This window comes from Pseudophryne corroboree, chromosome 5 (assembly GCF_028390025.1).
Source record: "Pseudophryne corroboree isolate aPseCor3 chromosome 5, aPseCor3.hap2, whole genome shotgun sequence".
Lineage (NCBI taxonomy): Eukaryota > Metazoa > Chordata > Amphibia > Anura > Myobatrachidae > Pseudophryne > Pseudophryne corroboree.
In genome coordinates, this window is record NC_086448.1 from 727,631,175 (window position 1) to 727,658,789 (window position 27,615).

The 27,615-nt window shown below is 48.1% G+C and overlaps 1 protein-coding gene across 6 annotated transcripts in view; it reads left to right on the top strand.

Moving 5' to 3' along the window:
* The window catches only part of LRRCC1 (leucine rich repeat and coiled-coil centrosomal protein 1), a 267,597-nt gene that overhangs the window by 170,173 nt on the left and 69,809 nt on the right, over positions 1-27,615 (top strand). For all 6 annotated transcript variants that reach the window (XM_063924032.1, XM_063924034.1, XM_063924031.1 and 3 more), the window contains one exon: positions 8,305-8,444. In XM_063924032.1, the coding sequence (XP_063780102.1) occupies positions 8,305-8,444 (140 nt within the window). The remainder of the gene's footprint in view (positions 1-8,304; positions 8,445-27,615) is intronic.

Below are 27,615 nucleotides of genomic sequence, written 5' to 3' on the forward strand. Positions count from 1 at the left end.
AAAGCCTCGCTAACCTTCCCTGCGTCAAAGGAATTAAATGCTATTTTTGAAAAGGCTTGGGAAAACCCGGATAAAAAATTCCAGATACCTAAAAGGGTTCTGGTAGCATTTCCTTTCCCGGTAGAGGATAGGAAAAAATGGAAAAAACCCGCCTATTGTTGACGCGTCAGTATCCAGACTCTCAAAAAAGGTGGTTTTAGCTGTTCCAGGTCTACCGCCTTGAAAGAGCCGGCTGATCGTAAAATTGATAATACGCTCAAATCCATGTACACGGCTTCTGGGGCAATACTACATCCCACTATTGCCAGTGCTTGGATTACCAAAGCTATAGTAAAGTGGTCGGGCACGTTACTTGAGGATTTGGATACTATGGAGAAATGTGATGTTGAATTGTTTTTACGTAACATTCAGGATTCGGCAGGATTTCTGGTAGAATCCATGAAGGATCTGGGTTCCATGGCTGTGGGAATTTCTTCCATGTCAGTATCAGCTCGTCAAGGACTGTGGCTGCGCCAGTGGTCTGCCGACACGGAATCCAGGAGAAGTGTGGAGACCCTACCCTACACAGGTCAGGTTCTCTTTGGGGAAGCGTTAGATGCGTGGATCTCCGCGGCTACAACTGGTAAGTCACCCTTTCTTCCCTCAGCTACACCTGCTCCAAAGAAACCCTTTTCTTCAGTTACATCACAGTTCTTTCGGTCTAACAAGCCCAGAAAGGCCAAGCCGTCCAACACCTTCTTTCGGGGAGGTGAGCCCAAGTCCAAGAAACCGGCTGCAGGTTCCCAGGAACAGAAACCTACTTCAGGTACACCAAAGTCCTCCGCATGACGGTGGACTGCACGCTCCAGAGGTGGGGCCGATGGGAGCGAGACTCAGAAATTTCAGTCACATCTGCTTGTCCTCCGGCCTGGACCCCTGGGTGCAAGATATTGTGTCCCGGTGGTACAGGCTGGAATTTCAAAATCTCCCTCCTCACCGATTTTTCAAATCAGGCTTGCCAGCTCCGCTGGCAGACAGGACTGTCCTGCAAGAAGCCGTCCAGAAGTTGGTGGAGGCACATGTAATTGTGCCAGTACCGCCACATATGCTAAACAAGGGTTACTATTCAAACCTTTTCGTGGTGCTGAAACCGGATGGTTCGGTCAGGCCCATTCTGAACTTAAAATCACTAAACCCCTTTCTGAGGGAGTTCAAGTTTAAAATGGAGTCCCAAAGGGCAGTGATATCAGGTCTGGAGGAGGGGGAATTCCTAGTATCCATGGATATCAAGGATGCGTACCTCCACATTCTGATTTGGCTGCCGCATCAAGCTTATCTTCAATTCGCACTGTTGGACTGCCACTTTCAGCTCCAGGCCCTCCCATTCGGCCTCTCCACAGCACCGAGGTTATTCACCAAGGTGATGGCGGAAATGATGAATCTCCTCCGCAGACAGGGGGTAAACATTATTCCGTATCTGGACTATCTGTTGATAAAGGCATCATCCAAGGAGAAGCTGTTACGGTCCATAGCACTCACGACCCAGCTTCTCAGGGAACATGGTTGGGTCCTAAATCTTCCAAAATCAAATTTGGAACCAACCAGGAGGTTGTCCTTTCTCTGAATGATCCTCGACATGGAGGTGCAGAGGGTGTTTCTTCCAGAGGAAAAGGCGTTGGTGATTCAAACGATGGTCCGGGATGTCCTGAAGCCAGCCCGGGTATCAGCTCGTCAGTGCATTCGCCTTCTGGGGAAGATGGTGGGCTCTTACGAGGCTCTACAGTAGGGGAGGTTTCACGCTCAGTCCTTCCAACTGGATCTCCTGGACAAGTGGTCGGGATCCCATCTACACATGCACCAGAGTATACGTCTGTCGCCAAAGGCCAGGATTTCACTCCTCTGGTGGCTGCAGTTACCTCACCTTCTGAAGGGCTGCAGGTTCGGGATTCAGGACTGGATCCTTCTAACCACGGATGCAAGTCTACGGGGCTGGGGCGCAGTCACTCAAGGGGTAATCTTCCAAGGAAGGTGGTCAAGTCTGGAAGCCGGCCTGCCGATAAACATTCTGGAACTAAGAGCAGTCTACAACGGTCTTCTCCAAGCGGCCCATCTTCTGAGAAATCGGGCCATTCAAGTGCAGTCGGACAATGTGACAAAAGTGGCTTACATAAACCGACAGGGTGGAACAAAGAGCAGAGCTGCAATGGCAGAGGTAACAAGAATCATCCTCTGGGCAGAAAAACACGCATTGGCACTGTCCGCAATCTTCGTTCTGGTAGTAGACAACTGGGAAGCGGACTTCCTCAGCAGACACGATCTCCATCCAGGGGAGGGGGTCTCCATCCAGAGGTGTTCAAGGAGGAAACAGATTTTTGAGGCGTGCCCCAGATCGACATGATGGCCTCTTGTCTCAACAAGAAGCTTTGGCGGTATTGTTCCAGGTCGAGGGACAACTAAAGTTGGGGAGACTTTGGGTAACAGTGATCACTATATGATCACATTCGACATCAGTTTCAGGAAACATAGCTACAGGGTTTCCACCAAAACTTTTAATTTTAGGAAGGCTAATTTCAGTATGCTTAGATGTGCACTTAACGACCTAGAGTGGGAGGTTCTGTTTAATAACAAGAACACTTCGGAAATGTGGGATTTTTTTAAAGGGTTGCTGGATAGCAATATTCATAACTTTATTCCCATGGGCAGTAAACGCAGGAGTATTAAACTCAAACTGATGTGGCTTAACAAGAAGGTTAAGGCAGAAATGGATTAAAAAAAGCGGTCTTTCAAAGCATTTAAATCTAATGGAAAGGAGGAGTCTTTCAAGTATTACAAAGAATGTAATAAGAAAGGCAAAAAAGCAATAAGAGCAGCTAAAATGACAAGCAAATCGCTATAGAGAGTAAAACCAATCCTAAAAAGTTTTTTAAATACATAAACGGTAAAAGGTTAAAAAAAGGAGAATATAAGTCCATTAAAAGATGAATTAGGAGAATTGATAAATGATGACGAAATAAAAGCGGAAATACTGAACACATTTTTTTCATCAGTATTCACCAGTGAAGAACTGATGGTGGGAGTAGAGCATAACAATTGTGACAGTAATGATTCATGGTTAGATACTTGTTTAAGCGAAGAAGTAGTCCGGGAGAGACTAAGCAAAATTAAGATTAATAAATCACCTGGTCCTGATGGACTTCACCCGAGGGTTCTTATGGAGCTTAGTTTACAACTAGCACGACCCCTATCCTTGATTTTCAATAGTTCAATTAGATCAGGCATGGTACCGAAGGATTGGCGTATAGCTGAGGTAGTGCCATTATTTAAAAAGGGATCCAAAAATCTTCCGGGAAACTACAGACCAGTTAGTTTAACATCTATAGTGTGGAAAATATTGGAAGGAATTCTAAGCGACGGCATACAGGAGTATCTACAGTCCGCTAGGATTATTAGCAAGAACCGGCATGGGTTTGTGAGGGACAGGTCATGTCAGACTAACTTAATTAGCTTCTACGAGGAATTGAGCAATAATAATGATCAAGGAAAAGCAGTGGATGTGGTCTTCCTAGATTTTGCAAAAGCCTTTGATACAGTTCCTCACAGGAGACTGATGATCAAATTAAAGGAGCTTGGCGTAGGAAAAACTGTTTGCACATGGATAAGCAGCTGGTTGGATAGCAGGGTACAGCGAGTAGTGGTCAACGGGAAGTCCTCAACCTGGTCCCCAGTAGTCAGCGGAATACCACAAGGGTCCGTACTCGGACCACTACTGTTCAACATATTTATCAATGACCTAGAAATAGGCCTGGAAAGCACAGTGTCAATCTTTGCAGATGATACTAAACTGTGTAAGGTAATTAATTCAGAATTGGATGTGGAGTCCTTGCAGAATGATCTATCTAAACTTGAGCTCTTGGCGTCTAAATGGAAAATGAGGTTCAATACAGACAAATGCAAGGTTATGCATTTTGGGACTAAAAACAAACTTGCATCCTACATATTAAATGGGGAACGCCTAGGGGAAACAGAGTTGGAAAAAGATTTGGGGGTATTCATTGATAATAGGCTTAATAACCATACACAATGTCAAAACGCAGTAAAGAAGGCAAGTAAGGTGCTAGCGTGCATAAAAAGGGGAATTGAGACAAGGGACTCGGATGTAATCATGCCGCTGTATAAGGCATTGGTACGTCCGCACCTGGAATATTGTGTTCAGTTTTGGGCACCATTGTATAAAAAAGACATCAGTGAACTCGAAAGTGTTCAAAGGCGAGCTACTAAATTGATTAAAGGCCTAGAAGGACTGGGCTATAAGGAAAGACTTACTAGGCTGAATATGTATACATCAGAAAAGAGGCGCCTAAGAGGAGATATTATTAATATCTTCAAATATGTAAAGGGACATCCCAAAGAGTTATCAGAGGAATTATTTATTAAAAGAACACAGTTTAGGAAACGTGGGCACTCGCTGCGACTGGAGGAGAGAAAGTTCCGAACGCAACGGAGGAAAGGGTTCTTCACTGTTAGGGCAATCAGGATGTGGATTTCCCTGCCAGGGAAGTTGGTAATGGCGGACTCTGTAATTGGATTTAAAAAAGGAATGGATACATTTCTGAATTAAAAAGCTATCCAAAGTTATAATGCTTAAAATATCAACGTGGTTAATCCGGGGGTAACATGAGTTATAGTAGCTAACTAGTCATAAAACATTATTCAGCAAGTATGTAGAATCATCACAACTTAAAACAGGTTGAACACGATGGGCAATTTGCCTCTATTCAACCTGAAATACTATGTTACTATGACCCGCAAGCAGTGGCGGTGGACGCCCTAGTGACTCCGTGGGTGTTCCAATCGGTGTACGTGTTTCCTCCACTTCCACTTATCCCAAGTGTTCTAAAGCTCATAAGGAGAACAAGGGTTCAAGCGATCCTCATTGCTCCACACTGGCCAAGAAGGGCTTGGTTCGCGGATCTTCTGGATCTACTGCAAGAAGAGCCAAGACCTCTTCCTCTTTGGGAGGACCTGCTGCAGCAGGGGCCGTTCGCCTATCAAGACTTACCGCAGCTCCGTTTGACGGCGTGGAGGTTGAACGCCTGATACTAGCTTGAAAGGGCATTCCGACCAAGGTTATTCCTACCCTGATACAGGCTAGGAAAGGAGTAACGTCTAAACATTAGCATTGAATTTGGAAAAATTATGTACTGTATCTTGGTGTGAGTTCAAGAAATTTCCTGCGGTGGAGTTTTAACTAGGACGGTTTCTCCTCTTCCTGCAAGCCTTGGTGGATATGGGCCTGAAGTTGGGATCTGTGAAGGTCCAGATTTCGGCCCTATCCATTTTCTTCCAGAAACAATTGGCTGCCCTCCCTGAGGTTCAGACCTTTTTGAAGGGAGTTCTGCACATCCAACCTCCCTTTGTGCCACCTACGGTACCTTGGGACCATAACATGGTGTTGCAGTTCCTCCAATTGTACTGGTTTGAGCCTCTACAGGAGGTTGAGGTCAAATTTCTTACGTGGAAGGTTGTCGCGTTGTTGGCCTTAGCTTCTGCTAGACATGTGTCGGAGTTGGGGGCTTTGTCCTGTAAAAGCCCATACTTGATCTTCCATAAAGATAGAGCTGAGCTTCGGACACGTCGGCAGTTTCTTCCGAAGGTTGTGTCGGCGTTTCATATCAACCAACCTATTGTGGTGCCAGTGGCTACTTACTCCTCAATTTCATCAAAGTCCTTGGATGTTGTTAGGGCTTTGAAAGTCTATGTGAAGAGGACTGCTCGTCACAGAAAATCGGACTCTCTGTTTGTCCTGTATGATCCCAAGAAAATTGGGTGTCCTGCTTCTTAGCAGACGATCTCTCGCTGGATCAGGTTCACTATCCAGCATGCGTATTCTACGGCAGGATTGCCGTGTCCTACGTCTGTCAAGGCCCACTCTATTCGTAAGGTGGGGTATTCCTGGGCAGCTGCCCGGGGTGTCTCGGCGTTACAACTTTGCCGAGCTGCAACTTGGTTTGGGTCGAACACGTTTGCTAAGTTATACAAATTCGATACTCTGGCCTCTGATGATCTGAAGTTCACTCAATCAGTTCTGCAGGAACCTTCCGCGCTCTCCCTCCCGTTCTGGAAGCTTTGGTACATCCCCATGGTACTAATGTGGCCCCCAGCATCCTCTAGTACGTTAGAGAAAATAGGATTTTGGTTACATACCGGTAAAAATTTTCTCTTAGTCCGTAGAGGATGCTGGGCGCCTGCCCAGCGCTTCGTTTTTGTGCTTTCATTATTTTGTTCAGTACAACTTCATTTTAGTTAAGTACTGCATTGTTACTTGGTAAGTAATGTTTCAGCCATTGCTGAGTTTTCAAGCTAAGTTAACTTGATGTGCCTTGTATGTGTGAGCTGGTGTGAATATCGCCACTAACTGGTTAAATCCTTCTCTCAAAGATGGTCTCCTCGGGCACAGTTTCTAGACTGAGACTGACAGGAGGGGCATAGAGGGAGGAGCCAGCCCACACTCTTAAAGTGCCAGTGGCTTCTGGTGTACCCATCTACACCCCATGGTACTAATGTGGACCCCAGCATCCTCTACGGACTACGAGAAAAGGATTTACCGGTAGGTAACAAAAATCCTGTTTTTTCTCTTAGGATAATTATTACTGATAATTATTATCTAGTTTTAGGACAGTTATTACTGAAATATAATATGTGACTCTATTAAAATTGGCACATGTTCATACATTTATTTAGATCATATGTTGCTTATGTATCCATTGTATATTGGTCATTAAATCTGCCTTCCTTATCCTTTCTTGCCTCATTATTACCTAATTTAATACAGTATATACACAGGCACTAACCCTATGTATGAATCAACCAATCTGCAGTCTATTTACATAGATTTTGCCTAGGACACTTGAAAACCAATCACACAGGTTCTGTCTTTACTTTGCTCCAGAGTTCAGTAATGTAGAGAAATGCCACCCATATTTCTTGGAAGAATAAAGCAGACAATATGGAACAAATTAAGTAAAAGTACATTTTATAATTTTCAGATTTATTATATATTCCCAAATACAGTATGAGGTAGTATTTTGTGCCTTTTGACACACTGAAAGTTAGTATAATTTATCATGCGTAAAGCTAGATTAGAAACTGTGAAAGTAAGTTTGAAGTAATGCATTGCAGTACAGTGTTTGCTTGGTGCTCAAGCTCCTTCTATGGTGGTTTAACTCTGATCCTTTGAGTCTTCTAGGTAACCGAAATGATCTGCACCTACTGGTGAAACCAAAAGGGCTTTTGGATCAATATTAACCTTTGTGGTTAGTGAATGCAAGTTATTAGAACTGTCTGTAAGGGTTCATTAGGCTACATCCCCAATAACCGACCTGTTTTGCAATCACGTCTGTTCGAACATACGACTCTGGGAACGTATCTCAGATTCTGTGCTTTTCACCCGAAAAACTGGTCTTTTTTAAAAAAAAGACCTGTAATTTAATTGCCCAATAAAACACATCCAGCAAAAAAATCGTACTAAAGGCCATTTTTTTCACCCTAAAATTTATTAGGCACAGTTGAATTTCCCCCCAAGTCTTCATATTTGTCATAAATTTTAGTGAATACATTTAGCAAAAATTAATAAATACATTTTATTGCTGGAACTGCAATTGTTACTGCATTTAACATTTTTCTCTTAGGGGTAAATTTACTAAGATGGGAGTTCTATTTAAGATGGGATGTTGCCCATAGCATCCAATCAGATTCCAGGTATTATCTTCTAGAAGGTGCTAGATAAATGAGAATTATAATCTTATTGGTTGCTATGGGCAACATCCTATCTTAAATAGAACTCCCATCTTAGTAAATTTACCCCTTAGTCTTGAGAGCTTTTCATTGTGGAATGTATATATGTAATTGTATTACTACTGACAATCTGCTATATACTAGCGTTTAGTTTGAGACACGCTATTTGAGTAAAAAAACAATATACAGTACCTTACAGCTCATTTATTATAGAGCCACAGTGGGCCTGTACATTATTTTTTTTACCTCAGCTTCTTCCTGCATACATGATGGAGGCAGCCATCTTGTGAGCTGGACTAACATGAATTGATTGGCTGCGCATCACTAGTCTATGGTGAATTGCCTGAATATATTTTTTAAATTTCCACTAAGCACAAATTGCCCTATTTGCAGATGATGGAAGCAGTAAAGTATACTAAGTCTAGGAAGTGCAGTATTCTCCTTTTGCTCTTAATGCTTATAGTATAAGATGTGACTTTTTATCTCTTTCTAAGATATTGAGAATAATAATGAAACTTCTTTTGAGCACAGATGAAGCAGATGCAGGAAGCCGACCGCAAAGTATCTGCCTCCCAAAGAGAAATAGAGTTGCTTCGGGCATCTGTACGTCAGCACAAAGATAAAATCCAGCAGCTCCATGACCTGCTTACTTCCAGGGAGCAGGAACACAGGTACTTGTGATTGTCAACAGCACACACACATGAAATATGGGGCTAACAGCGCTTGCTCTTATCAGTCCGATCTCCCACTGTGAAAATCATGTTCAAAAGCAGTATATGAACTCCCGCAACCTCCACCATGCTGGAGAACCTTTCTGGATACTGCCCTGCTGTGTCCATTTGTTTGTGCAGAGAAAAGTGATGTGGTAAATGTGTTACATTAAAGTAAAAAAATCCTTCTGTATTCTATTGCAGCTTTGGGATCAGTGCTCATATCCCTTTGTGTCAGTGTATACTTTGGAAAGGGCTTTTTCTCTGACGTCCTAAGTGGATGCTGGGACTCCGTAAGGACCATGGGGAATAGCGGCTCCGCATGAGACTGGGCACAACTAAAGAAAGCTTTAGGACTACCTGGTGTGCACTGGCTCCTCCCTCTATGACCCTCCTCCAGACCTCAGTTAGAATTTTGTGCCCGGCTGAGCTGGATGCACACTAGGGGCTCTCCTGAGCTCCTAGAAAAAGAAAGTTTATTTTAGGTTTTTTATTTTCAGTGAGATCTGCTGGCAACAGACTCACTGCTACGAGGGACTAAGGGGAGAGAAGCGAACCTACCTGCTTGCAGCTAGCTTGGGCTTCTAAGGCTACTGGACACCATTAGCTCCAGAGGGATCGAACACAGGGCCCGACCTCGATCGTCCGTTCCCGGAGCCGCGCCGCCGTCCCCCTTACAGAGCCAGAAGCAAGAAGAGTCCTGGAAATCGGCGGCAGAAGACTTCGGTCTTCAAATAAGGTAGCGCACAGCACTGCAGCTGTGCGCCATTGCTTCCCATGCACACCTCACACTCCGGTCACTGATGGGTGCAGGGCGCTGGGGGGGGGGGGGGGGCGCCCTGGGCTGCAATATTAAGTACCTTGGCTGGCAAAAAAACACATAATATAGTCATAGAGACTATATATGTGTAAAATACCCCTGCCAGATATACATAGAAAAAAGCGGGAGAAGTCAGCCGAAAAAGGGGCGGGGCTATCTCCCTCAGCACACTGGCACCATTTTCCCTCACAGCTCCGCTGGAAGGATCGCTCCCAGGCTCTCCCCTGCAGTTTCCAGACTACATAGGGTAAAAAAGAGAGGGGGGGCACTAAATTTAGGCGCAATATTGTGTATACAAGCAGCTATTGGGAAAAATCACTCAGTTATAGTGTTAATCCCTGTGTTATATAGCGCTGTTGGTGTGTGCTGGCATACTCTCTGTCTCCCCAAAGGGCTTTGTGGGGTCCTGTCCTCAGTCAGAGCATTCCCTGTGTGTGTGCGGTGTGTCGGTACGGCTGTGTCGACATGTTTGATGAGGAGGCTTATGTGGAGGCGGAGCAAGTGCCGATAAATGTGATGTCACCCCCTGCGGGGCCGACACCTGAGTGGATGGACTTGTGGAAGGAATTACGTGAAAGTGTCAACTCCTTACATAAAAGGTTTGACGACATATCAGATGTGGGACAGCCGGCTTCTCAGCTTGTGCCTGCCCAGCTGTCTCAAAAGCCATCAGGGGTTCTAAAACGCCCGCTACCTCAGATGGCAGACACATATGTCGACACGGATACTGAATCCAGTGTCGACGACGATGAGACAAATGTACATTCCAATAGGGCCACACGTTACATGATTGAGGCAATGAAAAATGTGTTGCACATTTCTGATATTACCACAGGAACCACAAAAAAGGGTATTATGTTTGGGGAGTAAAAACTACCAGTGGTTTTTACCCCATCTGAGGAATTAAATGAGGTGTGTGAAGAAGCATGGGCTTCCCCCGATAAGAAACTGGTAATTTCTAAAAGGTTACTAATGGCGTACCCTTTCCCGCCAGAGGATAGGTCACGTTGGGAAACATCCCCTAGGGTGGATAAAGCGCTCACACGTCTGTCAAAAAAGGTGGCACTACCGTCTCCGGACACGGCCGCCCTAAAGGAGCCTGCTGATAGGAAGCAGGAGGCTATCCTGAAGTCTGTATATACACACTCAGGTATTATACTGAGACCAGCTATTGCTTCAGCATGGATGTGCAGTGCTGCAGCTGCGTGGTCAGATTCCTTGTCAGAAAATATTGATACCCTAGACAGGGACACTATATTGCTATCCATAGAGCATATAAAAGATGCAGTCTTATACATGAGAGATGCACAGAGGGATATTTGCCGGCTGGCATCTAAAATAAGTGCAATGTCCATTTCTGCCAGGAGAGGATTATGGACTCGGCAGTGGACGGGTGATGCAGATTCTAAAAGGCACATGGAAGTTTTGCCTTATAAGGGTGAGGAGTTGTTCGGGGATGGTCTCTCGGACCTCGTTTCCACAGCAACAGCTGGGAAGTCAGCATTTTTACCCCATGTTCCCTCACAGCCAAAGAAAGCACCGTATTATCAGGTACAGTCCTTTCGGCCCCATAAAGGCAAGCGGGTTAAAGGCGCGTCCTTTCTGCCCAGAGGCAGAGGTAGAGGGAAAAAGCTGCAGCATACAGCCAGTTCCCAGGAGCAAAAGTCCTCCCCCGCTTCCTCCAAGTCCACCGCATGACGCTGGGGCTCCACAGGCGGAGCCAGGTACGGTGGGGGCCCGTCTCAAAAACTTCAGCAATCAGTGGGCTCGCTCACGGGTGGATCCCTGGATCCTTCAAGTAGTATCTCAGGGGTACAAGCTGGAATTCGAGACGTCTCCCCCCCGCCGTTTCCTCAAATCTGCCTTGCCAACAACTCCCTCAGGCAGGGAGGCAGTGCTAGAGGCAATTCACAAGCTGTATTCCCAGCAGGTGATAGTCAAGGTGCCCCTCCTTCAACAAGGACGGGGTTACTATTCCACAATGTTTGTGGTACCGAAACCGGACGGTTCGGTGAGACCCATTTTAAATTTGAAATCCTTGAACACATATATAAAAAAATTCAAGTTCAAGATGGAATCGCTCAGGGCGGTTATTTCAAGCCTGGACGAGGCGGATTACATGGTATCCCTGGACATCAAGGATGCTTACCTGCATGTCCCCATTTACCCTCCTCACCAGGAGTACCTCAGATTTGTGGTACAGGATTGTCATTACCAATTCCAGACGTTGCCGTTTGGTCTGTCCACGGCACCGAGGGTATTTACCAAGGTAATGGCCGAAATGATGATACTCCTTCGAAAAAAGGGAGTTTTAATTATCCCGTACTTGGACGATCTCCTGATAAAGGCGAGGTCCAGGGAGCAGTTGTTGGTCGGGGTAGCACTATCTCGGGAGATGCTACAACAGCACGGTTGGATTCTAAATATTCCAAAGTCACAGCTGGTCCCTACGACACGTGTACTGTTCCTGGGGATGGTTCTGGACACAGAACAGAAAAAAGTGTTTCTCCCGGAGGAGAAAGCCAAGGAGCTGTCATCTCTAGTCAGAGGCCTCCTGAAACCAAAACAGGTGTCGGTGCATCACTGCACGCGAGTCCTGGGAAAAATGGTAGCTTCCTACGAAGCAATTCCATTCGGCAGGTTCCATGCAAGGACTTTTCAGTGGGACCTGGTGTACAAGTGGTCCGGATCGCATCTTCAGATGCATCGGCTGATAACCCTGTCTCCAAGGACCAGGGTGTCTCTGCTGTGGTGGCTGCAAAGTGCTCATCTTCAAGAGAGCCGCAGATTCGGCATACAGGACTGGGTCCTGGTGACCACGGATGCCAGCCTTCGAGGCTGGGGGGCAGTCACACAGGGAAGAAACTTCCAAGGACTATGGTCAAGTCAGGAGACTTCCCTACACATAAATATTCTGGAACTGAGGGCCATTTACAATGCCCTAAGTCAGGCAAAACCCCTGCTTCAAAACCAGCCGGTACTGATCCAGTCAGACAACATCACGGCAGTCGCCCATGTAAACCGACAGGGCGGCACAAGAAGCAGGACGGCGATGGCAGAAGCCACAAGGATTCTCCGATGGGCGGAAAATCACGTGTTAGCACTGTCAGCAGTGTTCATTCCGGGAGTGGACAACTGGGAAGCAGACTTCCTCAGCAGGCACGACCTCCACCCGGGAGAGTGGGGACTTCATCCAGAAGTCTTCCAACTGATTGTAAACCGTTGGGAAAGGCCACAGGTGGACATGATGGCGTCCCGCCTAAACAAAAAGCTAGAAAGATATTGCGCCAGATCAAGAGACCCTCAGGCGATAGCTGTGGACGCTCTAGTGACACCGTGGGTGTACCGGTCGGTTTATGTGTTCCCTCCTCTTCCTCTCATACCCAAGGTACTGAGGATAATAAGGAGAAGAGGAGTAAGAACTATACTCATTGTTCCGGATTGGCCAAGAAGAGCTTGGTACCCGGAACTTCAAGAAATGATCTCAGAGGACCCATGGCCTCTGCCGCTCAGACAGGACCTGCTGCAGCAGGGGCCCTGTCTGTTCCAAGACTTACCGCGGCTGCGTTTGACGGCATGGCGGTTGAACACCGGATCCTGAAGGAAAAGGGCATTCCGGAGGAAGTCATTCCTACGCTGATTAAAGCTAGGACAGAAGTGACCGCAAACCATTATCACCGCATTTGGCGAAAATATGTTGCGTGGTGTGAGGCCAGGAAGGCCCCAACGGAGGAATTTCAGCTGGGCCGTTTTCTGCACTTCCTACAGTCAGGGGTGACTATGGGCCTAAAATTGGGTTCCATTAAGGTCCAGATTTCGGCTCTATCGATTTTCTTCCAGAGAGAACTGGCTTCACTACCTGAAGTTCAGACTTTTGTTAAGGGAGTGCTGCATATTCAGCCCCCTTTTGTGCCTCCAGTGGCACCTTGGGATCTCAACATGGTGTTGGATTTCCTAAAGTCACATTGGTTTGAGCCACTTAAAACCGTGGAATTAAAATATCTCACGTGTAAAGTGGTCATGCTGTTGGCCTTGGCTTCGGCCAGGCGTGTGTCAGAATTGTCGGCTTTGTCATGTAAAAGCCCTTATCTGATTTTCCATTTGGATAGGGCAGAATTGAGGACTCGTCCCCAGTTTCTCCCTAAGGTGGTATCATCCTTTCATTTGAACCAACCTATCGTGGTGCCCGCGGCTACTAAAGACTTGGAGGCTTCCAAGTTGTTGGACGTAGTCAGGGCCCTGAGAATTTATGTTTCCAGGACAGCTAGTGTCAGGAAAACTGACTCGTTGTTTATCCTGTATGCACCCAACAAGCTGGGTGCTCCTGCTTCAAAGCAGACTATTGCTCGCTGGATCTGTAGTACGATGCAGCTTGCACATTCTGCGGCTGGACTGCCGCATCCTAAATCAGTGAAAGCCCATTCCACGAGGAAGGTGGGCTCTTCTTGGGCGGCTGCCCGAGGGGTCTCGGCTCTACAACTTTGCCGAGCAGCTGCTTGGTCGGGGTCAAACACATTTGCTAAATTCTACAAGTTTGACACCCTGGCTTAGGAGGACCTAGAGTTTGCCCATTCGGTGCTGCAGAGTCATCCGCACTCTCCCGCCCGTTTGGGAGCTTTGGTATAATCCCCATGGTCCTTACGGAGTCCCAGCATCCACTTAGGACGTCAGAGAAAATAAGATTTTACTCACCGGTAAATCTATTTCTCGTAGTCCGTAGTGGATGCTGGGCGCCCATCCCAAGTGCGGATTGTCTGCAATACTTGTATATAGTTATTGTTTAACTAAAGGGTTATTGTTGAGCCATCTGTTGAGAGGCTCAGTTATTGTTCATACTGTTAACTGGGTATAGTATCACGAGTTATACGGTGTGATTGGTGTGGCTGGTATGAGTCTTACCCGGGATTCAAAATCCTTCCTTATTGTGTCAGCTCTTCCGGGCACAGTATCCTAACTGAGGTCTGGAGGAGGGTCATAGAGGGAGGAGCCAGTGCACACCAGGTAGTCCTAAAGCTTTCTTTAGTTGTGCCCAGTCTCCTGCGGAGCCGCTATTCCCCATGGTCCTTACGGAGTCCCAGCATCCACTACAGACTACGAGAAATAGATTTACCGGTGAGTAAAATCTTATTATAACATTACAACAGTTCTAGATTTGTTCCTTTTTAGAAATTCTATTTTCAATGATGTACTCTTACTTACAGCTACCAGTCCAATATCCTACAGATGTGTCCTCTTATATCTGTCCTTTTTATCTGGCTGTGTATCATCTTACTGGCGCCGGTATCCTGGCGGTCAGCATCCCGGCGGTGGAGTGCCGTCAGGGGGGTGGGGCGATCGCAACCAGCCCCTTGCAGGCTCGGTGGTGACCTGTGGTCGCCACTGGTTCTATTCCCACTCCATACATCCGCAACATATTGCCAATCTTTGCCGATTCTCTGATGGTCAGGCCAGGGAAATGGGGAAATGAAACATGAATAAAATCCTGACTCCCCGATCAAGACCGAAAACGATCATCGATGCTGTGTGTATCAGGGAAAAAGGGCCGCTGATGTAAATGAGCCATTAGACGCTTCTTCGCTGTAGTGATTCCCATGCTTAGTACTTTTTCCCTAATTTGAGTCTTTTATTTCGATAATAGTGTACTAAGGGCCTGTTTCATGATTGTAAGTAAAGCAAAGAAGCTAGCAAATGCTTAACATCGTGTTGCACTGCAGGTGGGGCAGATGCAACATGTGCAGAGCGATTTAGATTTGAGTGGGATATATTTTCTCCTGCAGGGTCCACAGGTTATCCACAGGATAACATTGGGATATGAGGTAGTGACAGCGGATTGGCATCAAACGATCTGAGCTTTCGGCCTCCCAGATTGCAACGGGCCCATCCCTATATCCCCATCTCCTGGCTCAGGCAAATCAGTTTTTTGTTTGGTGCGGCACGAGCCGAAGCATGGTCAGTGGGCTGCTAGTTTTTAGCAGCCATGAGCTTTTTTATTTTATTTTTATAGTCTTACTATATTTTCTCTAACGTCCTAAGTGGATGCTGGGGACTCCGTAAGGACCATGGGGAATAGCGGCTCCGCAGGAGACTGGGCACATCTAAAGAAAGCTTTAGGATTATCTGGTGTGCACTGGCTCCTCCCCCCATGACCCTCCTCCAAGCCCCAGTTAGATCTCTGTGCCCGAACGAGAAGGGTGCACACTAGGGGCTCTCCTGAGCTTCTTAGTGAAAGTTTTAGATTAGGTTTTTTTTATTTTCAGTGAGACCTGCTGGCAACAGGCTCACTGCATCGAGGGACTAAGGGGAGAAGAAGCGAACTCACCTGCGTGCAGAGTGGATTGGGCTTCTTAGGCTACTGGACATTAGCTCCAGAGGGACGATCACAGGCCCAGCTTGGATGGGTCCCAGAGCCGCGCCGCCGGCCCCCTTACAGAGCCAGAAGGCAGAAGAGGTCCGGAAAATCGGCGGCAGAAGACGTCCTGTCTTCAACAAGGTAGCGCACAGCACTGCAGCTGTGCGCCATTGCTCTCAGCACACTTCACACTTCGGTCACTGAGGGTGCAGGGCGCTGGGGGGGGGCGCCCTGAGACGCAATAAAAACACTTTGGATGGCAAAAAATGCATCACATATAGCTCCTGGGCTATATGGATGCATTTAACCCCTGCCAGAATACATAGAAAAACGGGTGATAAGGCCGCCGATAAGGGGGCGGAGCCTATCTCCTCAGCACACTGGCGCCATTTTCCCTCACAGCTCCGTTGGAGGGAAGCTCCCTGTCTCTCCCCTGCAGTCACTACACTACAGAAAGGGTTAAAAAAGAGAGGGGGGCACTAATTAGGCGCAGTATTAACTATACAGCAGCTATAAGGGGAAAAACACTTATATAAGGTTATCCCTGTATATATATATAGCGCTCTGGTGTGTGCTGGCAAACTCTCCCTCTGTCTCCCCAAAGGGCTAGTGGGGTCCTGTCCTCTATCAGAGCATTCCCTGTGTGTGTGCTGTATGTCGGTACTTTTGTGTCGACATGTATGAGGAGAAAAATGATGTGGAGACGGAGCAGATTGCCTGTAATAGTGATGTCACCCCCTAGGGGGTCGACACCTGAGTGGATGAACTGTTGGAAGGAATTACGTGACAGTGTCAGCTCTGTATAAAAGACAGTGGTTGACATGAGACAGCCGGCTACTCAGCTTGTGCCTGTCCAGACGTCTCATAGGCCATCAGGGGCTCTAAAGCGCCCGTTACCTCAGATGGCAGATATAGACGCCGACACGGATACTGACTCCAGTGTCGACGGTGAAGAGACGAATGTGACTTCCAGTAGGGCCACACGTTACATGATTGAGGCAATGAAAAATGTTTTACACATTTCTGATAATACGAGTACCACCAAAAAGGGGTATTATGTTCGGTGAGGAAAAACTACCTGTAGTTTTCCTGAATCTGAGAAATTAAATGAGGTGTGTGATGATGCGTGGGTTTCCCCCGATGATAACTGATAATTTCTAAAATGTTATTGGCATTATATCCTTTCCCGCCAGAGGTTAGGGTGCGTTGGGAAACACCCCCTAGGGTGGATAAAGCGCTCACACGCTTGTAAGGGCTCTACCTTCGCCTGAGATGGCCGCCCTTAAGGATCCTGCTGAAAGCAGGAGGGTATCCTAAAAGGTATTTACACACATACTGGTGTTATACTGCGACCAGCAATCGCCTCAGCCTGGATGTGCAGTGCTGGGTTGGCGTGGTCGGATTCCCTGACTGAAAATATTGATACCCTAGATAGGGACAGTATATTTTTGCCTATAGAGCATTTAAAAGATGCATTTCTATATATGCGTGATGCACAGCGGAATATTTGCCGACTGGCATCAAGTCTAAGCGCGTTGTCCATTTCTACCAGTAGAGGGTTATGGACACGTCAGTGGTCAGGTGATGCGTATTCCAAACGGCATTTGGAAGTATTGCTTTATTAAGGGGAGGAGTTATTTGGGGTCGGTCTTTCAGACCTGGTGGCCACGGCAACAGCTGGGAATTCCACGTTTGTACCCCAGGTCGCCTCTCAACATGAGAAGACGCCGTATTATCAGGCGCAGTCTTTTCGTGGACAAGGTTCCTCATTTCTGCCCCGTGACAGAGGGCAAGGAAAAAGGCTGCAGAAATCAGCCAGTTCCCAGGAACAGAAACCCTCTCCCGTCTCTGCCAAGCCCTCAGTATACGCTGGGGCTTTACAAGCAGAATCAGGCACGGTGGGGGGGCCCGTCTCAATGAATTTCAGCGCGCAGTGGGCTCACTCGCAAGTAGACCCCTGGATCCTTCAGGTGATATCTCAGGGGTACAAATTAGAATTCGAGACGTCTCCCCCTCGCCGTTTCCTAAAGTCGGCTTTACCGATGTCTCCTTCTGACAGGGAGACAGTTTTGGAAGCCATTCACAAGCTGTATTCCCAGCAGGTGATAATCAAGATACCCCTCCTGCAACAGGGAACGGGGTATTATTCCACACTGTTGTGGTACCGAAGCCGGACGGCTCGGTGAGCCCGATTCTAAATCTAAAATCTTTGAACACTTACATACAGAGGTTCAAATTCAAGATTGAGTCACTCAGAGCAGTGATTGCGAACCTGGAAGAAGGGGACTACATGATGTCTCGGGACATCAAGGATGCTTACCTTCATGTCAAAATTTACCCTTCTCACCAAGGGTACCTCAGGTTTATGGTACAGAACTGTCACTATCAGTTCAGACGCTGCCGTATGGATGGTCCACGGCACCCCGGGTCTTTACCAAGGTAATGGCCGAAATGATGATATTCCTTCGAAGGAAGTGAATTTTAGTTATCCCTTACTTGGACAATTCCCTGATAAGGGTAAGATCCAGGGAACAGTTGGAAGTCGGTGTAGCACTATCTCAGGTAGTGTTGCGGCAGCACGATTGGATTCTCAATATTCCAAAATCGCACCTGGTTCCGACGACGTGTCTTCTGTTCCTAGGGACGATCCTGGACACAGTCCAGAAAAAGGTGTTTCTCCCGGAGGAGAAAGCCAGGGAGTTATCCGAGCTAGTCAGGAACCTCCTAAAACCGAGCCAAGTCTCAGTGCACAAGGGTTCTGGGTAAAATGGTGGCTTCCTACGAAGCAATCCCATTCGACAGATTCCACGCACCAGTGGGACCTGCTGGACAAATGGTCCGGGTCGCATCTTCAGATGCATCAGCGGATAACCCTGTCACCAAGGACAAGGGTGTCCCTCCTGTGGTGGTTGCAGAGTGCTCATCTTCTAGAGGGCCGCAGATTAGGCATTCAGGACTGGGTCCTGGTGACCACGGATGCCAGCCTGCGAGGCTGGGGAGCAGTCACACAGGGAAGGAATATCCAGGGCTTATGGTCAAGCCTGGAGACATCACTTCACATAAATATCCTGAAGCTAAGGGACATTTACAATGCTCTAAGCTTAGCAAGACCTCTGCTTCAAGGTCAGCCGGTGTTGATCCAGTCGGACAACATCACGGCAGTCACCCACGTAAACAGACAGGGTGGCACAAGAAGCAGGAGGGCAATGGCAGAAGCTGCAAGGATTCTTCGCTGGGCGGAAAATCATGTGATAGCACTGTCAGCAGTATTCATTCCGGGAGTGGACAACTGGGAAGCAGACTTCCTCAGCACGACCTCCACCCGGGAGAGTGGGGACTTCACCCAGAAGTCTTCCACATGATTAAAAACTCGATATTGCGCCAGGTCCAGGGACCCTCAGGCAATAAGCTATAGACGCTCTGGTAACACCGTGGGTGTACCAGTCAGGGTATGTGTTCCCTCCTCTGCCTCTCATACCCAAGGTACTGAGATTGATAAGATGGAGAGGAGTAAGCTCTATATTCGTGGTTCCGGATTGGCCAAGAAGGACTTGGTAACCGGAACTTCAAGAGATGCTCACGGAAGATCCGTGGCCTCTACCTCTAAGAAGGGACCTGCTCCAGCAAGGAGCCTGTCTGTTCCAAGACTTACCGCGGCTGCGTTTGACGGCATGGCGGTTGAACGCCGGATCCTGAAGGAAAAAAGGCATTCCGGATGAAGTCATCCCTATCCTGATCAAAGCCAGGAAGGATGTAACCGCAAAAACATTATCACCGCAATTGGCGAAAATATGTTGCGTGGTGCGAGGCCAGTAAGGCCCGACGGAGGAAATTCAACTTGGTCGATTCCTACATTTCCTGCAAACAGGAGTGTCTATGGGCCTGAAATTGGGGTCCATTAAGGTTCAAATTTCGGCCCTGTCAATTTTCTTCCAAAAAAAGAACTAGCTTCAGTCCCTGAAGTTCAGACGTTTGTAAAAGGGGTACTGCATATACAGCCTCCTTTTGTGCCTCCAGTGGCACTTTGGGATCTCAATGTAGTTTTGGGTTCCAAAAGTCACATTGGTTTGAACCACTTAAATCTGTGGAGTTAAAATATCTCACATGAAAAGTGGTAATGCTGTTGGCCCTGGCCTGGGCCAGGCGCGTGTCAGAATTGGCGGCTTTATCCTGAAAAAGCCCTTATCTGATTTTCCATTCGGACAGGGCGGAATTGAGGACTCGTCCTCAGTTTCTCCCCAAGGTGGTTTCAGCGTTTCACCTGAACCAACCTATTGGTGGTGCCTGCGGCTACTAGGGACTTGGAGGCTTCCAAGTTGCTAGACGTTGTCAGTGCCCTGAAAATATATGTTTCCAGGACGGCTGGAGTCAGGAAATCTGACTCGCTGTTTATCCTGTATGCACCCAACAAGCTGGGTGCTCCTGCTTCTAAGCAGACTATTGCTCGTTGGATTTGTAGTACAATTCAGCTTGCACATTCTGTGGCATGCCTGCCACAGCCAAAAATCTGTAAATGCCCACTCCACAAGGAAGGTGGGCTCATCTTGGGCGGCTGCCCGAGGGGTCTCGGCTTTACAACTTTGCCGAGCAGCTACTTGGTCAGGAGCAAATACGTTTGTAAAATTCTACAAAATTGATATCCTGGCTGAGGAGGACCTGGAGTTCTCTCATTTGGTGCTGCAGAGTCATCCGCACTCTCCCGCCCGTTTGGGAGCTTTGGTATAATCCCCATGGTCCTTACGGAGTCCCCAGCATCCACTTAGGACGTTAGAGAAAATAAGAATTTACTTACCGATAATTCTATTTCTCATAGTCCGTAGTGGATGCTGGGCGCCCATCCCAAGTGCGGATTGTCTGCAATACTTGTACATAGTTATTGTTACAAAAATCGGGTTATTATTGTTGTGAGCCATCTTTCAGAGGCTCCTCTGTTATCATGCTGTTAACTGGGTTCAGATCACAGGTTATACGGTGTGATTGGTGTGGCTGGTATGAGTCTTACCCGGGATTCAAAATACTTCCTTAATGTGTACGCTCGTCCGGGCACAGTATCCTAACTGAGGCTTGGAGGAGGGTCATGGGGGGAGGAGCCAGTGCACACCAGATAATCCTAAAGCTTTCTTTAGATGTGCCCAGTCTCCTGCGGAGCCGCTATTCCCCATGGTACTTACGGAGTCCCCAGCATCCACTACGGACTATGAGAAATAGAATTATCGGTAAGTAAATTCTTATTTTTTGAGCGATCTTTCTAAAAATCGTCTTATATGCTCCAACAACTCCCCGCCGGGTCGCGACAACACCCACGCGTACAGTGCTGTTTCGGCGGGCGTCTGTGTAGGATGTACTAGCAAGTACAGCAGATGTTACCGGGCTGTGGCCAGAGCACGGGGGGGAAGGGTTCCGATTAGTAGGGGAAACATAAGACTCAGCCCCACTGTTTCAGGATGGAGACTACCAAACAGTCGCTGAAGCGGCTGCCACATCGGGTGCACCAGCGCTAAGCCTCAGGGATCATAGGCTCCAGGGGTAGTATGAGGCCGCGATTCCTAGGGTTGATGTCATCAGTTAGGAGTAAGACACTCCCTTGGTCGCCCCTCCCCCCGGTTGATGACCAGTTTCCTCCGAGTTTCCCGCCATGAACGGAGTTCCTGCTTCCGTCTGAGACGCTGTGTATCCAAAAGGACCCAGTCGCAGCATAGGTGGCTGGTGTGTTAGTGTTCACTTGGGCGTCTGTGTTCACTGTAGGTTCACGGGGTGAGGTCTCCCTGTATCCTACTCTCCTGAGCCAGGTGATACAGCACTAAGGGGGTCATTCCGAGTTGATCGTACGCTGCAACTTTTTGCAGCCCGTTTGATCAACTAGACGCCGCTTATGGGGGAGTGGTTTTTTTGCATAGCAAGGCTGCGAACGCTTGTGAAGCCCTGCTGTGCAAAAAATGTTTTGTGCAGAAGTAGACTAGGGTAAGAGTTACTCACCCTGTGCGATCACTTCAGCGTTGCAGGTCCTGGAATTGACGTCAGACATCCGCACTCCAAACGCCTCGACACGCCTGCGTTCGGATCTCCACGCCCCAAAAACGGTGAGTTGACGCCCGGATCTGCCTTCCTCCTGTCAATCTTCTTGCGACCGCTTTCTTCATTGGAGGCGTCGCCGGGCAACGACGCGCCTGTGCAATGCGGCTGCCGCGCATGCGCAGTTCCGACCCGATCTACCTTTGAGTACGAATAGTTGGATAAGTGCCTGATGCATATGAGTCGGTAAACTATTACTGCTGTTTCTTTCACTGTGCAACTGAATATGTATAAAGTAATGCAGTAATATGTTTCTCTTACGTCCTAGAGGATGCTGGGGTCCACATTAGTACCATGGGGGTATAGACGGGTCCACCAGGAGCCATTGGCACTTTAAGAGTTTGAGAGTGTGGGCTGGCTCCTCCCTCTATGCCCCTCCTACCAGACCCAGTTTAGAAAATGTGCCCGGAGGAGCCGGTCACAGCTAGGGGAGCTCTCCAGAGTTTCCCTAGAAAAGTTTTATTTAGAGTTTATTATTTTATAGGGAGGCTGCTGGCAACAGCCTCCCTGCTTCGTGGGACTAAGGGGGGGAGTAGTGTCCACCCTGCGGGGTCTGTGCCACTTACTCCGCCGACAGGACACTGAGCTCCTGAGGGTCAGATCGCTCGCCCCAGCAGCATACCGCCTTACAGAGCTGAAGAATCGGTGGCGAGTGAGACACCGACCCCCTAGCAAGCAGGGGGGTCGGTGTGAAGATGGCGGCAGCAGGGTAAGAGCGCAGTATTAATGGCTCCGGGAGGCTCAGCGGTACATGGTGCGGCGATGTGAGAGGCGCCCTGAGCCAGCGCGACACCCTACACTGGTCTTAAAGCCTGTCAGGGTCCTCGGATCTCAGCCAGCACTCAATCCTCAGGCCAGTATAATCAGTGGAAGAGCGGGAAGACAGCGCCATTTTGGGGGCGGAGCTTCTTAGAGCGGACCCAGCAGCGTTCAGCGCCATTTTCCTGCCTGCACAGCGCTGATCAGGAGAAACAGGTCCCTCCACAGCAACTTCAGCTATCTGTAAACGGTTCCAGGGGGTTGTAGAAGGGGGGGGGGAGGGGCTGCAATACGACTGTGTATCCTATTAAGTTGCACAGTCAGCGCTGACAAGGGTTGTCCCTTTGGTTAGCAGCGCTGTGTGTGGGTTGGCTCCAATCTCTTGTCTCTCTTGCCATTCTTGGGGAGGGGGGGGGGGACTCTGTCTGCCCTCCCCTGTGTGTGTATGTGTGTGTGGCGTGTTTGGTGGTCTCCTTTAGCTATGTCCAGGGACACTGTCATATGCTGCGGAGGATATGTCCTCCCATGATCCCATTCCATGTAATCAGGATAGCACTGGTTTAGCACAGATTCCAGCAAGGGAACCTGAGTGGTTTTCCTCTATCAAATCTTGGATTTCTCAGATTTCAGACAGGGTTGCAAGTAATGAATCTGCAACCCAGGTATTACAGAACTCTGTGGCAGTATGGCCCAATTCTGGTACCTCAGGACGCTCCGCTATATACCCCCACAAACGTGCGCTTGTTCATGTCATGCAAGATGACACAGATACCGATTCTGACACCACAGACTGTAATGAGGATGTGTTGTGGGGGTCTGCCTCTCTTGCAAAGGGGGTGCAATTGATGATGGAGGCTCTCAGGGATCTATTGAATATTAATGATACCACACCTGAGCAGGTTGAGGAGGCTTTTTTCACTGAAAATAAGAAAGCCTCGCTAACCTTTTCTGCGTCAAAGGAATGAACTGCTATATTTGAGAAAGCATGGGAAAACCCTGAGAAAAAATTCCAGATCACTAAAAGGGTCCAGGTGGCGTTCCCTTTACCTGAGGAGGATTAAAAAAAAAAAATGGGAAAACCCGCCAATTGTTGACGCATCTGTGTCTAGACCCTCAAAAAAGGTGGTTTTACCTGTTCCGGGATCTACCGCCTTAAAGGAGCCAGCTGATCGTAAAATTGATAATACACTTAAATCAATGTACACCGCTTCAGGGGCCATATTACGTCCCACTATGGCTAGTGCATGGATTGCAAAAGCTATAGTAAAGTGGTCAGGCACCTTACTTGAGGATTTGGATGCGATGGATAAGGGTGATGTTGAATTGTTTTTGCGTAACATTCCATGAAAGACCTGGGTTCCATGGCTTCGGGAATCTCTTCCATGTCTGTTTCAGCTCGTCAGGGACTGTGGCTGCGCTTGTGGTCGGCCGACGCGGAATCCAGGAAAAGTGTGTAGTCCCTACCCTACACAGGTCAGGCTCTCTTTGAGGAAGCTTTGTATGCGTGGATATCCACGACTACAGCGGGTAAGTCTCTGTTTCTTCCTTTATCTGCACCTGCTCCAAAGAAATCCTTCTCTTCATCAGCATCACAGTCCTTTCGGCCTAACAAGCCTAGAAAGGCCAAACCGTCCAATACCTTCTTTAGGGGAGGTCAAGTTAAATCCAAGAAACCTGCTCTTGCAGGTTCCCAGGAACAAAAGCCTGTTTCAGGTACGCTAAAGTCCTCCGCATGACGCTAGACTGTGCGGCCTAGAGGTGGGGCCAGTGGGAGCGAGAATCAAACAGTTCAGTCACGTCTGGGTATCGTCCGGCCTGGATCCCTGGGTGATAGATAGAATTTTCCTCCTCGCCGATTTTTCAAATTAGGCTTGCCAGTTCTACTGGCAGATAGAACTGTCCTACAAGAGGCTGTCCAGAAGTTGGTGGAGGCACAAGTCATTGTGCCAGTTCCTCCTCATTTGCAAACCACAGGTTACTATTCAAACCTTTTCGTGGTACTGAAACCTGATGGTTCGGTAAGGCCCATTCTGAACCTAAAATCATTGAACCCCTTTCTAAAGGAGTTCAAGTTCAAAATGGAGTCTCTCCGTGCGGTGATATCAGGTTTGGAAGAGGGGGAATTCCTGGTATCCCTGGATATCAAGGATGCATACCTCCACATTCCGATTTGGCTGCCGCATCAGGGTTATCTCTGTTTCGCATTACTGGACTGTCATTTCCAGTTCCAGGCCCTGCAATTCGACCTCTCAACAGCACAGAGGGTGTTCACCAAGGTGATTACAGAGATGATGATTTTCCTCCGCAAACAAGAGGTGAACATCATTACATATCTGGACAATCTGCTGATAAAGGCATCGTCCAAGGAGAAGCTGTTGCAGTCCATTGTTCTCACAACCCACCTACTCAGACTCCACGGTTGGATTCTGAACCTTCCAAAATCACATTTGGAACCAACCCATAGGTTGTCTTTTCTGGGGATGACACAGAAGTGCAGAGGGTGTTTCTTCCGCAGGAAAAGGCGTTGGTGATACAAACAGTGGTCCGGGATGTCCTGAAGCCAGCCCGGGTGTCGGTTCATAAATGCATTCGCCTTTTGGGAAAGATGGTGGCCTCATACGAAGCTCTCCAGTACGAGAGGTTCCATGCTCGGCCTTCCAACTGGATCTCCTGGACAAGTGGTCAGGTTCTCATCTCCACATGCACCAGTGAATTCGTTTGTCGCCAAAGGCCAGGATTTCACTCCTCTGGTGGCTCCAATTGCCTTATCTTCTGGAGGGCCGCAGGTTCGGGATTCAGGACTGGGTCCTTCTAACCACAGATGCAAGCCTTCGGGGCTGGGGCGCAGTCACTCAAGGGGAAACCTTCCAAGGAAGGTGGTCAAGTCTGGAAGCTGGTCTGCCGATCAACCTCCTGGAACTAAGAGCCATCTACAACAGTCTTTTTCAGGCGGCCCCTCTTCTAAGAGATCGGGCCATTCAAGTACAGTCGGACAATGTAATGACGGTGGCTTACATAAACCGACAGGGCGGATCGAAGAGCAGAGCGGCAATGTCAGAGGTGACAAGGATCATCGTCTCGGCAGAAAAAGACGCGCATGGCGCTCTCAGCAATCTTCATTCCGGGAGTGGACAACTGGGAAGCAGACTTCCTCAGCAGACACGATCTCCATCCAGGGGAGTGGGGTCTCCATCCGGAGGTGTTCAAGGAAATAACAGACCTTTGGGGGTTACCCCAAATAGATATGATGGCCTCTTGTCTCAACAAGAAGATTTGACGCTATTGTTCTAGGTCGAGGGACCCACAAGCAGTGGCAGTGGACGCCCTGGTGTGTCCGTGGGTGTTCCAGTCGGTGTACGTGTTTCCACCACTTCCACTCATTCCAAGAGTTCTAAATCTCGTAAGGCTAAGTCGGGCTTGGTACGCGGACCTTCTTAATCTCTTGCAGGAAGAGCCGAGGCCTCGTCCTCTTCGGGAGGACCTGCTGCAGCATGGGCCGTTCGCCTATCAAGACTTACTGCAGCTCCTTTGACGGCATGGAAGTTGAGCGCCTGATACTTGCTCGGAAGAGCATTCCGAAGAAGGTCATTCCTACCCTGATGCAGGCTAGGAAAGGGGTAACGTCGAAGCATTACCATCGTATTTGGAAGAAATATGTCTCTTGGTGTGAGTCCAAGAAATTTCCTATGGTGGAGTTTCAACTGGGACATTTCCTCCTCTTCCTGCAAGCAGGTGTGGATATGGGCCTGAGGTTGGGATCTGTGAAGGTCCAGATTTCGGACCTGTCCATTTTCTTCCAGAAACAATTGGCTGCCCTCCCTGAGGTTCAGACCTTTTTTGAAGGGAGTTCTGCACATCCAACCTCCCTTTGTACCGCCTACGGTGCCTTGGGACCTTAACGTGGTGTTGCAGTTCCTCCAGTCAGACTGGTTTGAGCCTCTACAGGAGGTTGAGGTCAAATTTTTTACATGGAAGGCTGTCACGTTGTTGGCCTTAGCTTCTGCTAGACGTGTGTCAGAATTGGGGGCTTTGTCTTGTAAAAGCCCTTACTTGATCTTCCACGAAGATAGAGCTGAGCTCCGGACACGTCAGCAATTTCTTCCAAAGGTTGTGTCGGCATTTCATATCAACCAACCTATTGTGGTGCCAGTGGCTACTAACTCCTCAATTTCGTCAAAGTACTTGGATGTTGTGAGGGCTTTGAGAATCTATCTGAAGAGGACTGCTCGTCACAGGAAATCGGACTCTTTGTTTGTCCTGTATGATCCCAAAAAAATTGGGTGTCCTGCTTCAAAGCAGACTATATCTCGCTGGATCAGATTCACTATCCAGCATGCTTATTCTACGGCAGGACTGCCATGTCCAAAATCTGTTAAGGCCCACTCTACTTGTAAGGTGGGGTCTTCCTGGGTGGCTGCCCGGGGGGTCTCGGCGTTACAACTTTGCCGAGCTGCAACTTGGTTTGGGTCGAACACGTTTGCTAAGTTCTACAAGTTCGATACTTTGGCCTCTGATGATCTGAAGTTCAGTCAATCAGTTCTGCAGGAGCCTCTGCGCTCTCCCTCCCGTTCTGGGAGCTTTGGTACATCCCCATGGTACTAATGTGGACCCCACCATCCTCTAGGACATAAGAGAAAATAGGATTTTGGTTACCTACCAGTAAATCCTTTTCTCGTAGTCCGTAGAGGATGCAGGGTGCCCGCCCAGCGCTTCGTTTTCCTGCAACCGTTATCTGGTTCAGTACAACTTTGTTTAGTTATGTACTGCATTGTTACTTGGTAAGTAATGTTTCAGCAGTTTTTCAAGCTAGTTAGCTTGATGTGCCTTGTATGTGTGAGCTGGTATGAATCTCACCACTATCTGTGTTAAATCCTTCTCTCGAAGATGTCCGTCTTCTCTGGCACAGTTTCTAGACTGAGTCTGGTAGGAGGGGAATTGAGGGAGGAGCCAGCCCACACTCTCAAACTCTTAAAGTGCCATTGGCTCCTGGTGGACCCGTCTGTACCCCCATGGTACTAATGTGGACCCCAGCATCCTCTACGGACTACGAGAAAAGGATTTACCGGTAGATAACCAAAATCCTATTTTCTCCTACATACTTGAAATGTTTCTGTAGTTGATTATGTGCTCAT